General features: G+C 45.7%; 1 protein-coding gene across 1 annotated transcript in view; it reads right to left on the reverse strand.

The window, feature by feature from the left end:
• Positions 1–19,725, reverse strand: part of POLR3B (RNA polymerase III subunit B) — a 144,108-nt gene extending 124,383 nt beyond the window's left edge. Inside the window, exons 1-9 of the mRNA XM_027873285.1 lie at positions 19,508–19,725; positions 15,357–15,389; positions 13,885–13,941; positions 13,730–13,794; positions 12,967–13,042; positions 6,809–6,909; positions 4,932–5,023; positions 3,015–3,132; positions 1,416–1,524 (exon numbers count right to left, since the gene is read on the reverse strand). Of these exons, the coding sequence (XP_027729086.1) occupies positions 1,416–1,524; positions 3,015–3,132; positions 4,932–5,023; positions 6,809–6,909; positions 12,967–13,042; positions 13,730–13,794; positions 13,885–13,941; positions 15,357–15,389; positions 19,508–19,579 (723 nt within the window). The 5' untranslated portion in view covers positions 19,580–19,725. The remainder of the gene's footprint in view (positions 1–1,415; positions 1,525–3,014; positions 3,133–4,931; positions 5,024–6,808; positions 6,910–12,966; positions 13,043–13,729; positions 13,795–13,884; positions 13,942–15,356; positions 15,390–19,507) is intronic.
• Positions 19,726–24,041: the final 4,316 nt, after the last annotated feature.

Raw genomic sequence — 24,041 nt, forward strand, 5'->3', positions numbered from 1 at the left:
TCAAAGCTAGGGGTATTAACCTCTGCATCATGAATTCTTTTGCAAGTCTGGTAGAGTCTATGGACTTCTCAAAATGTTTTCAGATGCATAAAATAAAACACATAGGATTAACAAAGGAAACCAATTACATCAATATATAGTTACCAAAATATCAATAAAAAAAATCCAAATCCACAGACCCCAGATTAAGAAACCCTGATTTAGAGACAAGAACAAGAAGTAAGAACCAAGGAAATCGCTGATTTTCAACATACAGGCAGTGCTCTGAATGAAGACAGACTCACAGGAAGAGTAGATACCACCTCTCCAGTCCAAGGTGCAGCCCCTCTCCCACACCGCCTCTCCCTGATGGCCGGCTCAGAGACATTCTCCTTTCTTCCCTCTCCAGAGGATCGGTTGCACACAACCCAGGCCGTGCCCAACCCCCTCTTCTCTCACCATTCACAGCTCAGTTACTTCCACCTCAGGCATTCTCTTTTTCCCATATAGGCAAATCCCTGTTAATCCTCTCCCTTTATTCCCTCTGTCTTCCTTTCTTTGTTCCATTTGTGAGCCAAAAAATAACCTTAATTGTGGTTGATAAAAGCGAAAGTGGTGTTAGTGATACACTGGTACCAAGGGAAAGTCGGGCCACAAATTTCAAAATGAAATCAGAGGTAAGAACCTCCAGAGCCCGTGACCCAGGATTCCAACTCCTTCCTCAGCTTCCTTCTGGCTGTTCTCCCACAAGCACTCACGCTCATGGAGCCCAACTTCATTTCTTTTCTCCTTTTCCCCTCCTTATTTAATTGCTTATGTCCTCCAATCCTCCTCTGCTGCCATCCTGTGGTTCAGAGGCAAGGCCACAACGCCTGAACTCGGGCAGATGCTTCCAAGGACCAGGAGGGTGATGCTCAGCACCAGGGGATGAAGCCTTTGGTAAAAAGCCACTCGGGAAACAGCATTTTCAAGGGTGGAGGGCCTGGGTTCTGTAGCACACTGGCCACACAGGTCAAATCCCAGATCTTCTGAATGGCCTTTTTTCTCTTTTGCGTTTTAAATTAGAAATGTGCAGTGCTCTTTCATGGATTCATGGATTCAAGCACATTCCAGTAGCTCATTTACAAACACACTTTGGGAACAACCATTTTCTCACTGGGGACTGCCCCTGCCCCTTACTTCCCAGGAAGCCCCACCCAGCTGGTCAGAGTCGTCCTCTTTCAGACTTAGCTCACGTGCTTTCCCCACCACCACACCAGGAGAGAGCCTGGCTCTCCTCAGCTCGGGATCAGAAGGCCCTGCTTGACCTGGGTGGGCCAAGAGGTAGGCCGTGAGAACTGCTGACCACACCAAGGAGGAAGCTTCACGCAGCAGGCACAGCCTGTGGGGAAGGAGAACCACAGGGGAGGTTTCCAATGAGACCATCTCTACTCTACCTTAAAGATGATCACGATGGGAATGTCTTCCGACAAGGTATTGTGCCTCAGGTAAAATCTCCCCTGCTTCACAGCAATGTTGGTCCTGCTTTTCTTCTCGTGGGTTGAACTGCAAGGAAACATAGGTTATTTAAAATGTACTCGTGCCTAGAAGAAATCATCCCTGTTTGTATATCTTGGGATACGTTCATGTTAGTGACTATGTGTAACACTAGCAATCTGAGAACGAGAGAACGTGGAGTAAGTTCTAGGCCTCGCCTCCTCCATCTAGTAAATCTTAGCTTCTTACAATGATCCCACGTGCCCAGACATTCTCCAAGGACTTTCTACATTTACCCCTTGCTCTTTACCATGGCTGGAGCAGCTCTGGAGGGAAAGGAACCACTTCTCCACCTCCTGCCTAACTTCTCTTCTAATCACACCATTTATGCACCACGACGGATGCACAACCTGCCTAGAAATGAAAGGCATGGGATGGGGACCACCAAAAATCTTCACAAACGGTGCAAGACAAACTAGGACTCATAGACTTAGGGCTACAAAGGATCTGGGTGGTTCCCTAGCTCAATCCCTTTATTTTACAAATGGGGAAGCCAAGAACCAAGTTGGGAACGTTACTTGCCCAGAGTAAGTAAAACGGCCAAGGTGAAATGTGAACTCGTCTTCTGAATCCAAATCCAATAGCACTCTTTTGACAACACTCGGCTGAATCACAAATGACTAATTACATACCAGGTTCTAAATCTGCACGATATAATGCTGGCAAAGCAAACACCTCTGGTCTTTAGTTGAGACAAGGTCAAAGGTCACAGTAAACCAGCTATGAGGCATGGAGATTCAAGTCCTCAACCTGTCAGTCATAAAGCCCCTCATCTAATCAATGTTCAGGTTTTCTAAAATTTCCTAGGTCCCTCCAAAAACGACACTTTTCTATGTTTTCAACGTGCTCCGGTCCCTAAGTGTGTGTTCCTAAACCATAGGAGCTCTGTGAGTCGGCTAGCTCAGGGCCTGGCAAAGGAGGAGGACGCTGCCCAATGACGATCCCCTGTACGCTACGGCATTCCTGTTTCTCACACTCCATGCATGCAGAATCCTCACACTACATCTCACAAGCTTTTCAATGAATTTAATTTTAAACTGGGATCCCTAATGATAAATTCTGATGCAGAGCAAATAAAGACAGACATTTCCATTATTTTTACTGTATTTCTGTTGTTCTTGTTGTGCAGTTGTTTTTCAGTCACGTCCGACTCTTCGTGACCCCATCTGGGGTTTTCTTGGCAAAGATACTGGAGTAATGTGGCCATTTCCTCCTCCAGCTCATTTTACATCAGAGGAAATTGAGGCAAGCACGGTTAAGTGACTTGCCCAACAGGTAGAAAGTGCCTGAGGTCAGATGTGAACTCCGGACGATGAGTCTTCCTGACTCCAGGCCTGCACTCCATCCACCGAGCCACCTAGCTGCCACTCTTTTCACTGCACAACATGCAGGAAATACGGCTACATCGAAATCAAACACGGATATTCTGACTACAACAATCTTTAGGAAATATCACCAACATTTCCTAGAAAATGGGGGACTCAACGGATTTTCCTCACCTGGTGACGGAGGCCCCCACGGTGCCCTTTCTGTCAGCTTCCACAATGATTCTGTTTTTCGACAGCTGCTCCTGGATGAGAATGACCTTCTCCACTCCTTTGACGATGAAGTAGCCACCTGCTCCGAAAAGACAAGGTTAGCCCCTCTGTGCATCCTCCTCACAGAGGCGCCGTCCAGACACGGAACGCTCTGGCCCACTCATCGGCGACACTGTGCGTCGGCAGCGATGCCACCATTACTGAGGCTCAAGCGAGCTCTTTGGAGCCCAGACACCCCCTCGGGGTCACACCCACATGTCGGGGCACAGCTGCACCACAGCCAGCTTCCTGAGCAGCAGCTCTAGGAAGAGGAGTAGTGAAAATAACCAGCTCCTCAAAGGTTCAGCCCTTTTCAGGGCAGAGCAAGGCGGTGCTTCCTAATGTCACATCTATCTTCTACATCGTGATGCCACTATGGCTTTGGCCTAACGAAACCTACTCAACAGCATTTCCTGCCAACATCTTTGGGGACTCTGCATCAATGCATCCAAATAGGAACGAGATGAAGTCAATCACAGAAAGAAAATTAATCAGTGAAAAAGGGCTAAATGAATGAAGAGAAAGTCCAAAAATGCTGGGCCTGAGACATTAAAAAACAAATCAAAACACCACCCCCTCCCTTGAAAAGGACAGACTATTAACACTATGTCCATTGAGAGAACATTGACACATTTCTTCATCTCGGCTGGAGTCTGTAATGGTTTCTAGCCCATCTATTAAACATTTTTCAATCTAGGCTAAAAAAATATGCTTTTTGTGGGATATGTTTAAGCATACCAAAAGATAAAGAAAAGAGACTGAGAATAAACATTTGGGACACTAAACTTGTACTCATGAAGGAAAAAAAGCCAACAGATCAAGCCGTTAGATTTTTGTGCTAAAAGAGTAAATAAATACTGGGCCAATCTGCAAAATGCCCTGCGGATGTGTTTAACATCATTCAGTGAATGACATATGGAGGTAAGATGGTGCATGGTCAACTGGAAAACTTCAGGTTGGAGGTTCTTTCAGAAAATTTGTTCCACTTTTCTTAAAGCCGGAGAATATCTTACACCCCTGCAAATGGGCAAAGATGACAAAAGGCAAGAATGGTCCACGCTGGAAGGGTGGTGAGAAGAGCAGCTTGCTAATGCATTGCTGGTCGAGCTGTGGACCGGCACCAACCACTCTGGAAAGCAATCTGGAATTATGCAAATAAAGAGAATAAAATACCCGTGCCCTGTGACCCAGAGCCTCCACTGGGCACATACACCAAGGAGGTCCCTGCTACCAAACTATTTATAACAGCACTTGCTGAGACAGTCAAGAACTGGAAACAAGGTAGACACCCATCAACTGGGGAACAGCCAAGCAAACTGAGGCACAGGAACATCGTGTAATCTTACTGGGCTACAGGAAATGACAAGTGTAAGGAATATAGAAAGATCTCCACGAACTAGTGCAGAATGAAGTATGCAGAGCCAAGAAAACAGCAGACCCAACAGTGACAACAATGTAAATGGAAAGAGCAGCCCCTCCGCACATGCGCGTGTACACACACACGCTCACAAACACACACACAAAATCAAGAGTGAATGATGCAAAATTCTAACACGCAAGCATGCTCCAAAACAGAGATGAGAAGCCACTCCCATCCCACCCCTTTGCAGAGGCAGGAGTCAACAACTGCTGCACACGTTTTCAGACTTCTCTGATGTATTAATTAGTTTTGTTAATTTTTTTTCCTCTTCCTTTTCTTATCTTTTTTTGTCTTTAAAAAATACTATTTGTTATGTGGAGTGGTGATGTAATAAAACAGAAGATATAAATAACAATGCATTTTAAAAGAAAGGAAACAATTGGAATAGCAGTGGGGGGGGGGCAGGGAATGAACCACACCTGGATCCAAGGGGCATTCGTTGAGTCTGGCGAACTCGGCTGGAGTTTTCCCCGTAAGGACACAGTTCGAGCTCCTCAGCATAATGGGCATTCTGTTTTCAGAAAAGAAAAGACCATCACGCCACCTATGGATCATTTGCAAAATACAATAATTCTCAAAGACAAGTAACCACATAAGGAAGGAGAGCAAATAAAAAATTCAGCTTCTTAAACAATGTCTAAATCATTATTTTAAAATTCCAAGATGCGCGTCATCCAACCAGAAATGAAAATCCTTTCACTGTCCCTGTTCTGCCCCATAATACAGGCTTGGCTGCCTTCACAATAGTGTGTCCAGTCACTCAATGTTTTCTGAAACACTGTGATTAAGTATTTATTGAAATATACTGAAAGAGGCCCAGAATGTTTGCAAAAGTCTTCAGCTAAAGTGAGCATAGCTTCTGTCTTAATTCTGTTTTCTCATTTTCCTAGATTGCTGGGGGTGGAGGGGGGAAGGCAATGTTCACATGAGCAGGGAGCATTATCTCACAAAAAGATCCCCTCCCCCCAAAAAAAAAACAGGATTCTTTGCACAAAGAAAGGCAGACCAGATTCGAGAAATAAAAATAAAAATAACAATAACAAAAACCAAAGTTCTCTATTGTTCCTCCTTCCTTGATTAACATGGGAATCCATTCCACAGAATCATCCTGGTGGTGGGTCTGGCTTTTGGGAAAACCAGCACTGAGCTTCTCCCAGCACAGACAGGCCCGATTTGGGGCACAGCTGCTCTGAGCTGCTCACACTACAGCCAAGAAGCCAGGACCACTGGAAACATTTTCTTGTCCTTGCATCTTACATCAAAGAACAGTCCCATAAAGCGCCTAGGTCAGACCGACCGTCTCCCACCTACACGATCACTGTAATCCAAGGGACATCAAACACCGCGAGGAAATGTCGTTTGTCTAGGGGCACCATCAAGAGACTCCCACGCGTGCCTGAAGAACAGATCGGCCTGCACCAGCCATTCAACGAGCATTTACCAAGTGCTAACTGTGTCCGGTATGGGAGGAGGTAAAGTCCTGATTTCCCAGAGGAGAGCAGACTGTCAGGCGCACAGACCAAAAGGCAGCTCTCCTCACCACACTGGCGCCTAGCCGCCCCTTCCCAATGGGCTTTCCTGGCTTTTTGTCACCAACTCCGCTGTCTTCTCCCTGTTTTCAGAAGCATTCTGCCTGGATCACCAATGGCAAGGGGCAGAGATGTCCTTGGCATATACCAGACACAGCCACGCTCTCACTTCAGCTCCAAAAGGCACTCCCCAAACAGACTAAATCTGTTCTTTTTATTGTAAAATGGGGTCAAGAACAAGGAAAATCCAGCCTTTCTTTCTCAGACTAATTATACGCCCATCTCTCCAAACACCACCCAAAGCACTGGAATAGAAACCAGGAGGGCCGACCTGAGAACCCAGCACTGTGACCAAAGCTGCCTCCTTCCTATTTCCACTGACATCCTGCAGAAGAGCTCCTGGACATTCCTGGCTTGAGGAAGGAAGCCTATAAAGAGAACAATGATGGTGGCAGTGACAGGAGCTTCCCTACCTTATTTTCCAAATAATCTTGCTTGAGGCACCAGGCTCCCTGACAGCTAAGAACTATTCTGAGAGAGTGAGGAAAAGCTCATAGTAAAAAAAATATATACAGCAACCTTCTGGCAGGAAGGCTAGCCTCAGGAAATCTTCTCAAAAGGCTTATATTACCTTGTTAATGCCACGGACAGTTAAGGAGAAAGGATCTTTGTTAACTTTACACCTGTCATTTCAAATTCACAATTGTCGTAAATAAAATGCACACACACACACACACACACACACACACTCTCACTCGTTTTCTCACCTGCCGATGGGTAAAGCATTCCGAATAATCCTCTGGCTGCCCCGGGTATACTCGATATCCACTGTAATGGGAGCTGAGTACGTCATGTCTCGCAAACGGCACTGCAACAGGGAGGCAGAGACCCGCATTACAGCCTCTTTCAGTGACGGGAAGGCCCGATCACAGCATCTTGTCACTAGCACCTCTCTCTTCCAAGAGGGGAACTCACATTTCATCTGCATCAATCCCACACTAACCCAGTGACCTGCTGCCTCATTCTCTTCCCGACCCTGCAGTTAGACCAAGGACAGTGAACACCATCCCCACTGCACGTCTGGGTCCTGGCAACCCAATGATGGAGCGGAAAACCAGAATCCTGCTAGTGTTTCTTTGGAAGCCTCTGTAGTGATGGTGGGCACCACTAAACCCATCAAAGATGGCTTTTGCACCAATTACCCTATAGGTCTTCCTACTCCAGTATGTGCTTTGCAAACGGAAGTCATGGAAAATGATTCATTTAGCAATACTGGAAAAAACCGAGACTCATGAGAAGCTAAATAATCAACAACTGAATCATGGGATAAAGGAGAGAGAAAATAGTCATCCTGCTGAATACATAAGCCTTGAGGACCATCCTAGGGGTCTACAATCACATCACATAGACTAACAGAAGTTCCAAATATGACAATCAAGAAACAAGCCTGTCCGTTTCATAAAGCTGAGCATCCTACATCCTCATAACAGATGCAGACTCAGCTATCTCCAAACACTCCAACCCACATGGATCTATCTTTGAACCCTGAGTGAAATCAGTCCATGGCAAAAAAGTAGGCCATAAAGCACCCTGTTTCACGTATTTTTATTGTTTCCATAACTAGATTAGAGAGGGAACAAGGAGCATGTTCTATGTTTCTTCGGCTGCATTAAAACACCCCAGAAAAGTACTCAAACACAGTAGAGAGCTGATACACAGTTGGTGACAGCTCCGAAGGCAGGCTTAAAAATAATGTCATTTTTAAATGACATTAAATGTCATTTTTTAAATCTTTATTTTAAATGTGCTCCTTGTTAGCTGCTCACGCTACTTGGTTCAATAAATGTTAGATCTAATGCCCTTTGGCTATTTAATAGGATTTTCAACATCTCCTTCCCCTGCTGTGTAGTTTAACCTTTTTCGACACAAACCAGAAATAAGGTCAGTAAATCGTTTTCAATCTGATGCACCTCACAGCTAGAACCACTAGGTGGAGAACTTTCAGGGGAAGAAAGGGATCTGTCCCCAGCCAACAATCATTTTCAAAGTCGTGACTTACTTAGCTTGCGTCCAGGCATTAAGGGGGACACAAAATCAGTTCAATCCATCATCGCTAACCACAAGAAACTGAAAAGAGTCAAACCAGGCAGCAGGGCTCTGTGACTTCTCAAGGGTCCCTTTTAGCTCTAATAATGAGACACATGAGAATCAGAAAAATCACCAGGAAAAAAATCAGCAGGAGATCCTGTACGATGTAAATTCCCTGAAGCCTTTCCACAGGAAACAGTTCAGTTCCAATGCAAGACAGTCTGCCCTTAAGAGCCAGAATGTGAGGCAGAGAACAGTGCTGTAGAAATTCATGGCATGGCCATATCAACATGAGCCAGGCTGAGATGAGAAGGATGTGGAGAGATGATTATGTGCTGGAGCCCGTGCCTGGGAGGGGCAGCATGATGGAGACAGCCTGGGGCTGAGGCTGGTGGCCCACGCCAGTGATCCCTTGCCACCAGAGAAGCTCTCCGGCTCAGAACTGCAGCAGACCAGGCGCAATCAAGTGTCTGCACCAAGCTCCGAGTTAACATGGTGAGTCCAGAAAGGGCACAGGTCACCCAGGCTGGAGAGCAAGGCAAGGCTGCTGTGCCCATCAGCGGTGCGATGGGGCCCCCTGAGTAGTCCCTCATTCCTAGGCTAGGCAAAATGGGGAGACCCAATGTTAAAAAAAGAAAGATCAGAAAAATCACTGCACTTAGAAGTCAGAAGATCTGGCCTCAAGCCCTGGCACAAACACTTGCTAGTCATGTGACCTTGGACGAGTAATTTCACTTGTCAAACAGGGCAAACTTACTCTATCCACACTTTAAGGGTTTATGAGGAAAGTATTATGTTAACTGTAATTCTACACAAACGTGAGCTATAATTATAGGCAGACAAGAATGACAGACCATGAAGCAAAAGCTTGGAATTAAGAATTCAAATGTCGCATGCTCGGGGAGAAGTGAAAAGGGCAGTTTGGCTAGAGCTCAAGTAACAGTAAAGATTAACAGGAGACGGGGGCAGCGAGGTGGCGCAGTGGATAGAGCACCGGCCCTGAAGTCAGGAGGACCTGAGTTCAAATCCAGCCTCAGACCAAACACTTGACACTTACTAGCTGTGTGACCCTGGGCAAGTCACTTAACCCCAACTGCCAATAAATAAATAAGTAAGTAAGTAAGTAAGTGAAAAGAATAACAGGAGACGAGCCAGGAACAGATCACAGAGGCCGGCAGTGAGAGGCTGAGGAATCGAGGCCTCATCCTGGTGGCCACCCAGGGCCCCAGAGGGTTTTTTTTACCAGGGAGGGGATGCTCAATTCCATTCCACAAATATTTAGTGTGAGGCACTGCACTTGTACAAAGGAAAAAAAAGAGCCTTTGCCCTTGAGAAGCTTAAATTCTGCCGTGAATGAAACGTGAACACAGATTAAACAGACAACAGCTTCACGTGGCTCTCCCATTATCTTAGCCTTACACACAAATGCACAGCTTTGTCTCAGGGCACCCAGCAATATTCGCTCGGCCTGCTTCCTGCTGGCTCTGGCACTCCCGGGGCAGGACCGACACTGCACCTCACTGCATGCCCCAGATTCAATTCCTCACAAGAAAGGAGTCACAAGATCACAGATTTCATACGGAGAGGTTCTTAGAGGTCACCTCACCCAAGCCCATGAGGCCCAGACAGTTAGGAGACCTGCCCTAAGTCATGCATTTAGGAAAGTGAGAAGTGAGGAGCTGAACGTAGGGCCTCTGACTCCATGTCCAAAATAACTAATGTTTTAGGAATGTTAGTCATGTGTTTGGTGTATAAGGTGGTGTGTATCACCATGTATATGGTGATATACAAGATGGCCTAGGGAGGCAGGGAGATGTCTGAGGAAGCTCACAGAATAATCCAGGTGTAAAGGAGGATTTCAACAGCAGAAACAGACAGGAGGTAAGGAGGAGAGATGCCGCCCGGAAGTGCGAACTCTTCGAGGCAGAACCAGCTTTATTTTCTATTCCTGCCTTCCAGCATCAAATCCAAAGCTCTGCACTTAGCCCAGGCTTAATTACTGAATCTGCTGAACGAGCTGGGTAACTCACTAGAAACAGAGCAAAAGTCAAAGACAGACACGGGATATGGAGAGGAAGGTAATGGCGAGGACAGAAACAAGGGAGCTGGGGAAGGAGCACTGGTGATCATGGAGGGAAGAGAAGGGCTGAATGTGAACTGTCTGAGTCTGAGGTGACAGAGGCCCAGTAAGGGATGTCCCAGAGGTAGTGGGGACATGGGACCAAAGCCTGATGAAAGACCGAGGCCACAAAAAGACGCCTGGAATGAGGAAGCAAGATCGATGCATCATGGGACAGGGTAGAGGAAAAAAAAGGCCAAAGACAGAACCTTGAAGAATGGTGGTCATCCCACAGTTAGGAAATGGAATTAGGGAAGAAAGCAGAAAAAAAAGATATCCAAGAGGAGAAAGAGGAATCCATCGATCAAGGGAGAAACCAAGAGAGGAGGGTTTCAATAAGGGGGAGGCAGATCATGTGTGAAATCCCAGACAGCCATAGAATAGAATAAAGAGTGGCAGAGACAAGTAACATGGAAGTGGGGAGGTCACTGGTGACGAGTAAGAAGTTCCATTTATGCGCTTTATGGCTTATACACGTAAACATATATACACACACATTCACACACACAAACACACACACACACACACACACACACACACTCACTCACTCTCTCTCTCTCTCTCTCTCTCTATCCCCCCAGGAACTAGGAAGTGCTGATTTCCTTATCCCCCTTTCACAGATGGGGAACCTACCCAAAGCAGAGCCATCTCAGCCCAGATCTGCTCCATCCTTTGCCACCCACTGACCCCCTTTCACTGCTCTCTCCTGCTGTCCCAGGGTATCCCTACAATAGCTACTTGCCACCTTTTTCACCTTCCGTAATCTCCTGCCCCTCTTCCTTCCTCTAGCTTTGACAAGTCTTGACCCCTCCCACGGTAGCTCCCTTGGTCCCCTGGGGCCCCTGACGTGTCTCAGCTAAGCTCATCTTCTTGTCCTTTCACCATCGTCCACCTGGCCCTCCCACTCCAGGGCTATGCCCATCGGGCCCAAAACCAGCACAGACAGCTCTGCTGTCCTTACTGCCCACCACAGTCATCACCCTCTTTTTCCTCCTTCCTTTCCCTGCCAAGATGCCCAAATAGGAGCACTCTAGCTACTGTCAGCTTCCCCACCCCGCAGCCCTTCCCTAACCTCTGCCATCTGGCACCTTCCCTGAGACGGCAACGTGAAGCAGGGACAGCAGAGAAGGTAGAAGGAGAAGACCTGGGACCGATGCGCCCCTCAAACCCAACCAACACCAGAGCCCGGGCACTGGGCTTCAGCGTAAAAGTGCCAGAGCCACGCCCTGGGACGGGCAGGTGGTCAAGGAGAGGAGGCCAAGGGAAGCAAGGGCAGCAATGAGGGAGCCAGGGATGGGGTCCCAGTGTGCCAGAGGGAGACGAACGGGCTGGGTGAGATGCCATTTTTAGGTCCCGGGTTTCAATAAGATATCATCACATCACAGGATGTGCCAAATAACCCAACGTCATCTGAAGCTCCGAGGGGGTTGAAGGAATAAACCAAGAACTGGGATGCAGGAGCCAGGTCTACTCCCAAAGCTCTGCACAGACACAAATATCAAAGGCAGTGGAGAACAGTGGAAGTGGCCTAACTCTAACCCAGAGGGTCTGGGTTCCAGACCTGGCTCCAACACTGACTAGCTGTGGGACCACAAGACAAGTCACTTAGCCTTTCCGAGACTCAGATTCAGTTCCTTCATCTGTAAAAGGAAGAAAACAATAACTGTACTGCCCATGTACTAAGGTTTTTGTGCCAAGTAGTAAATGTGACTTAAACTACCTAACTTATGCAAAGGAAAGCACCAGGTAATAGTGGGAGGCCACAAGCCTCCCAAATCATGAGTCCAAGGAAAGGAAAGACCAGCGTGGCCTGAAGTAGTCAGAAAAGGCTTTCCTGGAGGCAAATACACGCTGGGCCCTCCAAGTGGGGTAGAGGCAGCAGTGTGCAGTAGGGAAAAGAGCACTAGACTGACTCAGGAGACCTGGGTTCAAATCTCACCTCAGGCACTTACTAGTTGGCTGACCTTGGGCTAATCAGTCAATTTCTCTGCACTTTCATTTTCCCATCTATTCAACAGCGGAAATGATATTTGCACAGTACTCTGCAAACCTAAAACTACTATATGAATTATCACCATTGTCATTTTGATATGGAAAATGATACATAGAGAGAAAAACATAAATCTTGAGGAGACATGGAAACAAAGAAGCTGATTTTGTTACTTCCCCGTGACACTTCCCTATTTGTCTCAGTTTCCTCACATGTAAAATGAGCTAGAGAAGGCAATGTAAAAGCACTCCAGTATCTTTACCAAGAAAACCCCAAATGGGGTCATGAAGAATTGGACACAACTGAACAACACCACCTGGTGACAGCTAGTACACACAATTTTCAAATGAGAGACAGTGGGGCACCGAGTAGAGAGCTGGCCTCCAGGTCAGGCAGACCTAGGGGCAGGTCCTGATTCTGGGACCCTGAGCACCTCCCTCGGCTCAGCCTCAGACAGCTCCAAGTGACTGATAAAGTTCTGTTTTGCATTGGTGGAAGTTCCTCATCAGGAGCTCCCTACACCCAAGAAATCACAGGCCTAGTCCCTTCCCCCTCCAAAAAACTCTTTAAAAACATTTGTTAGCTCCACGAACAATTTATTTGTTTCGGTCTTTCATCCTCGTTCATGTATTTGAATGTGTTGACAGCTAAGTTCACCCTCCAAAAATGTGGGAGGCATACCTGTAACTAAAAGAAAAGCCGCCCCCAACATCGGGTTCCCCAATTACCTCATGGGGAGACACGGGTCTTGTCACATTGAAACTTTCTTCAACATCCGGGAGGCCCACGTAGATGTTCAGATATCTGAAAAGCAAATAGATCCAGTATCAACTCTATTTGGTAAACTTGAAAGACTAACAGTCACCCAAAATACCAGAACCTCATACTGATTGTTCAAGTCTGAAATCTCCAGGGACAGCTTCAATCTGAGGTTCTCTTATTTACCCAAATGTACTGATCCATCCCCTCCATAAGCACTTATTAACTCCTGTTAAGTATAACGCACTGTTCCGGGGGAGGAGGAGAGGGAAGAGTTAAAATGAACGAAAATCTATTTGTCCCATACAGAAAAAGACATGGGGTCAAATAACTTTGCAGTCTATCACACTTTACCTACAGGGTACATTAGCAAGGCCTCCCTCTTGAACAAATGGACAACTTTCTATAAAAATATGGCAAGTAGAAGTGATGCACTAGCAATGATGGACTCAACAGAACAAATTCATGTTAAGCACTTCCTAGACACTCTACGAGGCACTGGACCAATTTCTGTTAGTCTCAAAGGCCAAGCAAACACAGGAAGCAAATCGCATTTCTCCTCTTCTAATACGGAGTCCAGTTTAAGAACTTTAAAATCAGTTATTTACCAAGCTGACTAAAAGGTTAAAAGAAGATGAGGCTGTTGTGTTTTTAGTGGTTTGTATAACCTATTTAATAGCAACTGTGTTTCTTAAAAGAACAGACTATACAAAATAGCAAACCTTTCCTTACTTTAAGTACCACATGGGGTCAGCATCACTGGTGACCTTTTCGTTGGCTTTCATGATCTTCTTTATCTATAGGCAAGACAGAAAGATGGAAAGAAGTCTGAGTCTTGCAGGTAACTCTCCTCTCCCGTGTCTGGGCTCCAGATGTGGCACACTCACCTCAACATTGATGAAATAGTTGAAGGAGTCGATGTGTTGCTTCACAAGGCCTTTCACCTGCAGGGATCAGAAAGAAGCCCCAGGATCAGCACCAAAAGAACAAAATCTGTGACCGAGCTCGGCCATCACAAGATGGCAGACTTGCCTCAAGACAAAGCTTTTGGAAAAACACCCACAGAAGAGGGCCTCGTGCTGGTCCACGCCTGGGCCGAGGCCAAGGATTGCTGACCCTGCATTCATTAAGCTTGTTCATTCTCTACTTGAGACGACTGACTTCCACCTCACTAGGCAAAGGGAGGCTCCCCCAGCCCACTATGGCCTGATGGGTGAGACAGCTTGGGCTTTATGAAGCTGGTGAAGCCAAGGCTTGGACAAGTACCAGTTGAGGAGGCTCCGCCTGCCCCTCAAAGCAGCAGCAGAATGTAAGTTTCCTGAGGGTAAAACCGTTTCCCTAGTGTCTGTGTATTCCTGGCACCTATCCACCACGGTGGGCCCTTAGCAGGCTCCCAGCACATCCAGTCCCTCACTGAGCCATAGCTATCTCTGTCAAAGAGTTCTTGCAGAGAGACTTTCCTGCCAATTCCACATCCACCACCCTCCCCCAAATGGATGGCTAGTCTTCCAACCAGTCTCCTCTCCACCTCCATTCTCTATTCTTCTGGGCCATCCTACATGCCACAATCAGGATAACAGGATAAAAACCTCAATTTGCACACATCACTTTCAGCTCCAAAACACTCAAAGGCTCCCTACTGCCTGTAAGATAAAGCCTAAATTTCAGGAACTCAAGATTCTCAACAATCTGGCCCCTACTTATGTCTTGACCTTATCTATCATTATTCCCCTCCCTAAGCTCTCTTCTCCAAGCAGGGCTGTATTAATACTGTGGGCATGGCACTCGCCCGTCCCGAGACACCCCAACCCTGTACCAGAAGTCTCCACAGCCCCGCCCCAAGGTAGGGAGAGAAGCACTAAGTAGGAGTCTGGGAATTCAGGAAGGCCTGCCATTGCTTCAACTCAATCATTGGGTCTACCCCACCAGCATTTCTCTATAACCAACACTGGCTCCAACCCAAATGGGACAGTCTTGTATATTCTTACCTTTCCAGTGACCTAATTCGACCATTATTTCCAGCCCGATATCTCAATCTCTGTCCTCCATCAGATTTTCCTCAAATGCTGTTCCTCCTCTAAATCTGTGAGGCAGACACTCATTAACTCTATTTTTCATGTGGCCTTTAGAATACGTAACCTAAGTTACCCTGATCTATGTGGTCTGCCCCCCAAACTAAAACACAAGTCCCTGTGGGCCAGGATCCAGGTCTCCTTCCTTTCTTGTGTCCCCACTGCTTAGCAACAGGGATGACACACAGCATTGGTCAAAACAGACCAGTGACAAGGATTTCCTGAAAATCAAATGGACTTTTCTCACATAAGAATATGAGAACGAATATTAAATGCATAACACTCACCTTCAGAAATGCTGGAAGCAGCCTCCATTTTTCCTGTGAAGCAAAACATAAGAATTAGGGTTTGTAGAAAATATGCCAGTGAGCCAAAGATTTTCAGCCGTTGTTATTATAAATAAGAATGACTGAACCATAAAGGAGCTGGGTCAGCACTATTAAAGTGACAACAGTTGTTCCCTTCTCTTGCAGCATCGACAGAGTAGGGAGGTGCGTGACTTTTCCAAAAAATGTGAAACTTATTCCTTTAGACACCAAAACCATGTTCATTTTAACGACTGCTATGAAAATGATTTTCAAATGTATTACATACTTCCCTGCCTTTTTAAAGGGGAATCACTCTCTCTGACCCTTTTCCTGATGACATGGGGTGACTGCATTCATTCCTGTACCACAAAGGGATGCCCTTAGGAGCTGCTGTTAGGTCCCACACTCACTGGCCCTCTCCAGCAGATTTGAGTCCTGCTCACTGGGGTTCTTCTGGCTTCCCCAGAAAGAGGGATGGCTGTCACTTGTTGCTGCCAATACCCCTATTCTCACCAGTCTCCAGCTCCCTGTTCTAACTGTCAGCTTGTGACACAGCGGCCAGAAGCTGGGAAACCAGATCAGTAGGTTTAGGGAACTGGCACTCCAGCCTGAGTCCAGAAAGAAACAGGACCTAAAGCAGACAGAGATGAAATCTGTCCTGGAGGCGATGCATTGTTAAAGGCATGAGGGAAATCTTTTTAAGATATCTCAAAGAGAGGAAGACACTAGGAAAATGAGGGTGTACCACAGAGGACTGAGAAGACTTTGGCAATTACCAACCAACATGTCTCCTTTCTCATTTCTTGCAACCTTTATAAGAAGGGCCTAATGGGGGCAGCTAGGTGGTGCAGTAGATAGAACACCGGCCTGGAATTGGAAGGACCTGGGTTCAAATCCAGCCTCAGATATATGATATTTACTAGCTGTGTGACCCTAGGCAAGTCACTTAACCCCAATTGCCCCACCAAAAACAAAATGGTCTAAATGTATGTTCAGAGCACCCACGAATTAAATATAATGAGAGAACAAATAAGCCTTTGAGGATTAACTTCTAAGGCAGACCACATCTTTACAGCAACATCACTCACTTAGTCAATAAACACTTAGCAAGCACCTACTATGTGTCAGGCACTGTGCTAAGTGTCTGATACAAAAAGAGACAAAAACAGTCCCTGCCCTCAAGGAGTTCACAATCTAAAGGGAGGCAAAGAGCAAATAACTATATACAAATAAGTTATATACAGGACAAATAGGAAGTAATTAAGAAAGGGAAGGCACCAGAAATAAGAGGAATTGGAAGAGGTTTCCTGTAGAAGACAGGATTTTGGCTGGGAGGCCAGTAGTGAGAAGGGGTAGCATCCCTGGCATGGGGGGCAGCCAGAGATAATGCTCATAACCAAGAGATGGAGTGACTGTGAGATGTCCTTCAGCACTTGTTAATTATATTAAATTCAGAACAGCAAAATGTAACCTCTCCTCAAAAAAGGTGGCCCACTGGATAGAGGGCTAGGCCTGGAGTCAGAAAGTCCTCAGTTTAAATCTGCCCTCAAAACACCATACTAGCTGTGTGACCTTGTGCAAGTCACTTACCCTCTATTTGCCTCAGTTTCTTCAACTGTAAAATGAGGGTAATAAGAGCATTTACCTCTCAGGCTTGTTGTGAGGATCAAATGAGATAATGACTGTAAAGCACTTAGCAGTGCCCAGCACTTAGTAGGCACTATAAAAATGCTAGCTTTTATTATTATTATTATTATTATTATTATTGAGGCTCTTTCCTCCAAAATAAAGAAGCGAATCATCAAACAAGTTAAGTCAAGAGTGACAGACAGCAATGAAGGTTTGTTCAATGAACCTCTTGGTGTCGCTATCAAACAAGAATAACACAGGAAGACACACACTCGCCAAAGACGATCATCTCTGTCGTGAAGGATGCAGACTTCTCCATCCGGACACCCTGCATCCCACTTAATCAACCTCCTTCACCCCTTACCTCAACCTTCCTCACACTGAGGAACTGAGCAAGGGGATATAGCTCACCTACAGCTTAGGAAAACATCTGACAAAGCTTCTCGTGCTAGTCTTTTGGGAAAGATGGAAAGATATAAGCTATACAACTGCAATTAGGTGGATTCAAAACCGGGTGAATGGGCAGACCAAACGGGCATTTTGTAACAGCAACTTAGAGAACTCTCTGCTCCTATTAGGGCCTAATGGGCACTCGGCCACGGTCTATTTAATTAACATCATCTCCACTGAAATGGGTACACATCCTCCTCTCCAGTAAAATGTAATGTCTTAAGAGCAAGACCAGGTTCATTCCTTTGTATTCCCATTACCAGGCTGTGGACTGACCAATGTGAGACATTGCAAGTACAAGATAAGAGGCATTCTCTTGGTTTATTGGAAACATCTTGGGGCTCGGTGTACTGAAAGTTCAATATGTGCTCCAATAACTGATTTATTAAAGCAGGTCTCTAAAACCCTCTACTCAGTAATCTTATCAGGAGCCTATCCAGAAGCCTGGCCCTCTGAGGCAAAGACCAAACACTAGCCCCTCTCCACTAATTGCCTTATATGGCCAATTATCTTAGGCAAGCAGACCCCAGCTAGCCTTACTTAATTCCCTACTTTCAGCCTCTTCTGTAAATCAACTCTGTGAGAACATCCCTGCTTTTGTATTTGGAAACAACTAGGTGGCTCAATGGATAGAGCTGGGCCTGAAGTCAGACGACCAGAGTTCAAATCTGGTCTCAGACACTTAACTAGCTGTGTGACTCTGGGAAAGCCACTAAACTTTCTTCCTCTGTAAAATGGGGATAATAATAGCACTTACCTCCCTGCAATGTTCTGAGAATCAAAGGAGATATTTGTAAAGTGCTTACCACAGTACCTGGAACCTAGTAAATGTTAGTTATTATTATGGTATTTGACTCCTCAGGGCTTAGCACAGTGCTTGGCACTCTATAAGTGTTTAAAAATGCCTTTTTATTCATTCATTCCTTCATTCTCATAGTACTATATTAAAGTCAACATACACACCAACTACAGCTGTTAACTAGAGGGATCAGGTCTCCTGGTGACACATGGGTCCAATGTGATCCAATCAACAAGGGGATATTGGCTGAAAGGAGTGAAGAAAGAGTCTAGGAGACTGTAAAACATGTAGAAGAGCAAGACCTTCTTGGTCATACTTTAAATTTAACACTTTAAATTAATTTAATTTTATTAATTTTAAATTTAAGTTAATTTAAATTTAAATTAATTTAAATTAATTTATCACCACCCACCTTAAACACTACTTATATCTCTTATGCACATCATATATAGGTTATTTATGGATCACATCTCGCTACTGAGAGGCAGGATGGTACAGTGGAGAGAGATAGCCTAGGAACCAGGAGAAGAAGGGCGGGTTCAAAAAGTTCTGCCTCTGACCACGAGTGGTGTGGCCTTAAAATCATTTCAGCTCAATTCTCAAACACTATAAGCTGCAGGGAAGGGGCCAACTTTCAGTGGTAGTAGGAGCTCTCTCATCCAGGAGTTTCCTCTATCAGTGAAACCTCAGTTCAGGTCCTACGGCAGGAAACCTTAACTAAACTTTGCCGCTCTCTCACAACGTAACACAGTACGTGCTAAATGAACAGTTACTGACTTATTGAGAGAGCACCAAGATCGATAAAACGGGTTTTCAGTTGAAGGCAAAAGAAGATCAATGAGCTAGTTAAGACCAAAATTAGGGGAGGATAAGTGATAATGAAGCAGGGAGAGAAAGCAGACTAGATCACGTTATTTGTCTTCCACCTTCTCTACCAGGCCGGAAGGACAGGAGGACGATTAGGTGGGAACTGCAGCTGCGCCCCAGGGGGCAGGACCAGGCAGCCCCCGAAGTCTCGAGCAGCTCTCGAGAAACTGACTCCAGGCTGACAGCCCCGGGAAGAAACCTAGGGCGCAAGGGTGGCGCATGCGCAGCCAGAGCACCAACCGCCGTAGAGGACGGGGCGGAGAGCTCCGAGCATGCGCCGTACGCACCGCAGCACAGCTCCAGCTACATTCCCGACTAGCCCGGGAGCCCGAGGAGGGAACGCCCCCAAACAACACTCACGTCCCGGCGCCATCGCCTCACTCACCTCCACTGTGGGAATGGGAGCGGCCACTTGCTCCGGAGTCAAATTCCCGAACTCCTCGGCTAGCACGTCCATGGCTCCCGGTCGCTGCCGCTACACTCACCTCCTCAACTTCACCTCCGCGACCCCAGCGGCGCCGGGAGGACCGCTACGAGCATGAACACCCGGTGGTGCGGCAACCAAATTCTCCCCCCCGGAAGTGCACCACGCCTGACGGAGGAAAGGTTCCGCCCGCTTTTTAGGGACCCTATGGCAAGACCCGGATGTGCTCCGGCGGAGCCCCGCCCCCTGAGGAAGCCACGAGCCCCGCCCATCCCAGGGAGCTCGCGCGTAGGGGGAGGGGAAAAGGAGCCATCCACGTGGCGGCCCGAGGCTGGGCTTGAGTGTTGCGCGTCCTTTCCCGTAATAACTTAGGGAGTAGGATAGTACGTCCTTTCGTTCCGCTCCAAGGCCACCTCCTCCCTGGGACTTATCCTCCTCATCCTTCTGCCAGCTGTTAGCCCCTGTATACATAATATGGTGGATAGAGCGCCGGACCTGGAGTCCGAGGTCCTGAGTTCCAATCCTACCCCCATGCCCCTGGACAAGGCACTTTTAAAAATACGTATATATGCATAATGTACGCATATATGTAGTATAATACATGTCTATAATGTATAAGTAAGCTATGTGTACGTGTAATACACGTGTATTGGAGTATATGTCTAATGCATGTGAAATATCTATATAACTAGGTATGTGTATGTAATATAATATATAATATATGTAATATATGTGTGCATTTAATATACATGTACATGTATTTTATAATAAAGGTGTTATTTTATTATTTTATGATAAAGGTTTTATTTTATAATTGATTTTGTATGTGTGTTCACTATAATGTATATGTCCAATACATGTGAGATATATAAATATAATATAGGTGTGTGTAATATTTGTGTAAGTTATATGTATATGTGTAATATATACATGTTTATGAACATTTATGTGTTTTTATTATATACATGTTTTATAACATATACTGATTTAAAATGGGTATATGTGTAAACGTGTGTAAGATGTTATACTGTTTATAATGTATAGTATATGGAAGATATGTCTATATGTTATATGCATGACATGGATGAGATGTGTATATTATATGTGATATATGTGGTATAACTATATTATACATATGTGTATGTTACATGTGTGTTGTATATTTGTGTGTGTGTTCATATATAATATCTATCTGGGCTTCAGTTTCCCCTTCTGTAAATGAACGCATTGTCCTCAGTCACCTCTAGCTGCCTTCCAGCTAGGCTCCCTTACAGGCAAAGTGGCATAGTAGATATCTAGACAGACCTGAGTTCAAATCTAGCCTCACACACTTAGCAACTGTGTGACCCTGGGCAAGTCACCTAACCAAAGTTTCCCCATCCGTACAATGGGGGTAATGATAGCACCCACCCACCTAAAGCCCGACATACATTTAATGAATGTTTGTTGTCTGATTGAAGACCATGGAAATTTACTGTACTGCGCTCCCTAAGCATCATTTTGAAAATATTTAGAAAAACAATGTCATGAGGTATGCTTCAAAGGGCAGACAGGAAGCCACATCAGAACACCTTCTCCAGCATGGGCCTAGGGTAAAATGATGAAGGAGACGTCTTTCCATCCACAGCCTCCATTTTGGGAGGTCCCTTGGTCTTCTTAGCCTCCCCCAACATCCTCAAAGCTTACCTCGTGCTTTCTCTGTCACAATCTGCCTTCCTAACAATATCTGATCGACTCAGTCCCAGCAAAGGGTGGAAGACCGATGGCTCCAACCAATATTTATCAAGGGCCCATCAATTCCTCACTGGAGCCTACAGAAAGACTCGGTCCCTTTCCTCAAGTCATTTTCCATCAAGCTTTCAGTAATGATTACTCTCTAGGGTAACTGAACCCAAACAGAGTATGTAGTTGGGGTAAACAACCTTGAATGTGGAATTTCAAGTCTCAGTGAGCACCTGGGCAGGTTTTTCCCCTGGGTGTACTTAAACTCTTGAAATCCTACCACGAAGAGCGCCAAGGACCTTCTCCCTCTCCTTGCATAGTTGATTTTGAAAAAGGCTTTTGTTGGAAAGGACCTTGGGTGACTCAAGAATTTCCTGGAGCTCTCTTCATGCTCATTGGCTGCCTTCCATGGGCCCACTCAAACATCCTGAGGAGTTTCCCATCAAAGGGAAATCTCTGTTTAAGGAGATAAGAAGCTGAAAGCCTTCAAATCTCGATGACATCCACTTACTATAGAAATTCCTGAGATGTCTGCAGGTATTCTGTCCTCCCACGGAACCCAGGAGCCCTGCCGAGGCTCCTGAGGTTAAAGAGGTCCCTGAGAAGCCTGGTCAGGATCCTGGATCATAGGTTTAATTAATTCATTGAGAACAAACACTTAACAAGTGCCTCTGGTGCCTCTGGTGTGAGAGGCTAGGCCTATGCACTGGGTGGTAGCACACACAATGGCAAAGACAGTCCCTGCTTTCAAAGAGCTTACATTTTCTTTTTTGATTTGTTTGTTTGTTTGCTTTTTAGGCAATTGGGGTTAAGTGACTTGCTTAGGGTCACACAGCTAGTAAGTGTCAAGTGTTTGGTCTGAGGCCGGATTTGAACTCAGGTCCTCCTGACTTCAGGGCCAGTGTTCTATCCACTGCACCACCTCACTGCCCCAAAAGAGCTTACATTTTCCATATTCCCCATCCTCCAGTTCCAGCTGTGGGGACCTCCCCAGAATGGTCTAGTGTCTTTGAACCTCAAATAGCACCAGGCCCAGTTGATGACTCACGAAGAACATTATGGAGAAAGACGAGAAAGCAGAAGAGGTGGCTGAGGATGCCAACTCCGTCCCATTTTGACTTTTGGAAATCTCATATAACTGTAAGTATGCAATGCAAATGCCACCTCCTCCAAGAAGCCTTCCCTAATTTCTCTTCCCTCCCCCTTCTGAAAGTATTTCCTTCTTCCTCCCCTCCAAAGTATAGGATCATAGACACAAAAGAAGAAAGGAGGTCATCTGGCCCAGCTCATTTATTTTATAGATGAGTAAACTGAGGCCCAGAAAACTGAAGTGACTCGTCCAAAGTCACACTGGTAGAAAGAGGCAGTATTTGAACCCAAATCCTCTGATTACAAAAGTACTTACCTATTCAGTTAGGTGGCACACTGAATGAGAGTGCTGGATTTGGAGTCAGAAAGACTGGAGTTCCAATCCTGCCCCACACGCTTATTAGCCCTGTGACCCTGGACGAGTAATTTAACCTCTCTTAACCTCAGTTTCCTCAACTGTAAGATGGTAATAATAATGGCACCTAGGGTCGGTGTGGGATCAAATGGGACCGTAAATGCAAAGTGCTCTGGAAATCTTAAACGATTATAAAAATACTCGACCTTATTTTGATTCTTCCATACTCCCTGCCATTCTGATGCTGTCTTGTGCTTAAATTACATTGTAATCTGTTCCATGGCTGTTGCATAATCTTGCATACTTGTGACATATTCTCCCCTGCTAATTAATGTCACTGACGCAGCTAGGTGGTGCCGTGGTGCACAGAGCACTGGACTTGGAGTCAAGAAGATCTGAGTTCAGATTTGGCCTCAGACACTTACTAGCTATATGACCCTGAGCAAATCACTTCCCCGTTTGCCTCAGTTTCCTCATCTGTAAAATGAGCTGGAGAAGGAAATGGCAAAACACTCCAGTATCTTTGTCAAGAAAATCCCAAATGGGGTCACAGAGAGTCAGACACATCTGAAGCAACTGCACAAAAGGACAAAATTTGGCCGGCTTCAGTAAGCCTCAGTCCCCATTCCTCCCCACGGGCCCATACCTAGAAAGCTCTTCCTCCTCACCTCTGCTTCTTGGAACCCCGGGGGCCCAGCAAGGTTCAGTTCAAGTTTCAACCCCTACAAGAGTCTTTACTGATTTCTCCCTGGTTGTCGAGTGCCCCCACCAGAACCATCCCAACCACGAGCACCCAACAAGGTGCTCCTCACAGAGAAGATGGCAACCCAGATCTGACTCCAAAGTCCAGCCTTGTCCCCACTCCACCAAGCCCCAAAGCAGAGATAAGTGATGAGAGTCGCTTGGAAAACAGCAGAAGAGACTGGTGATGAACTAGATTAGTGATGATCAGAGATGCAGAAGGAGGCACACATTTGCAGACATCGTCAAGGTATGGGTTTTTATTTTTTTTTTTTGATCATATTTATTGATTACAAGAGGTTTTTATTTTTATTTTTTTAAACTAGAAGGTAAGAGTAAGGAAATGGGCTCGTGATTGTTATGGCCAAAAAGAAAAAAAAAAAGACCATTGGAGCATTCTTTTTTTTGTTTGTTTGTTTTTGGGTTTTTTGTTTTTGTCTGTTTCTGGTTTTTTGGGTTTTTTTGGCTAGGCATTCGGGGTTAAGTGACTTGCCCAGGGTCACACAGCTAGTTTAAGTGTCAAGTATCTGAGGTCAAATTTGAACTCAGGTCCTCCTGACTTCAGGACCGGTGCTCTATCACTGTGCC

Source organism: Vombatus ursinus, unplaced genomic scaffold (genome assembly GCF_900497805.2).
Source record: "Vombatus ursinus unplaced genomic scaffold, bare-nosed wombat genome assembly UNPS02003292.1, whole genome shotgun sequence".
Lineage (NCBI taxonomy): Eukaryota > Metazoa > Chordata > Mammalia > Diprotodontia > Vombatidae > Vombatus > Vombatus ursinus.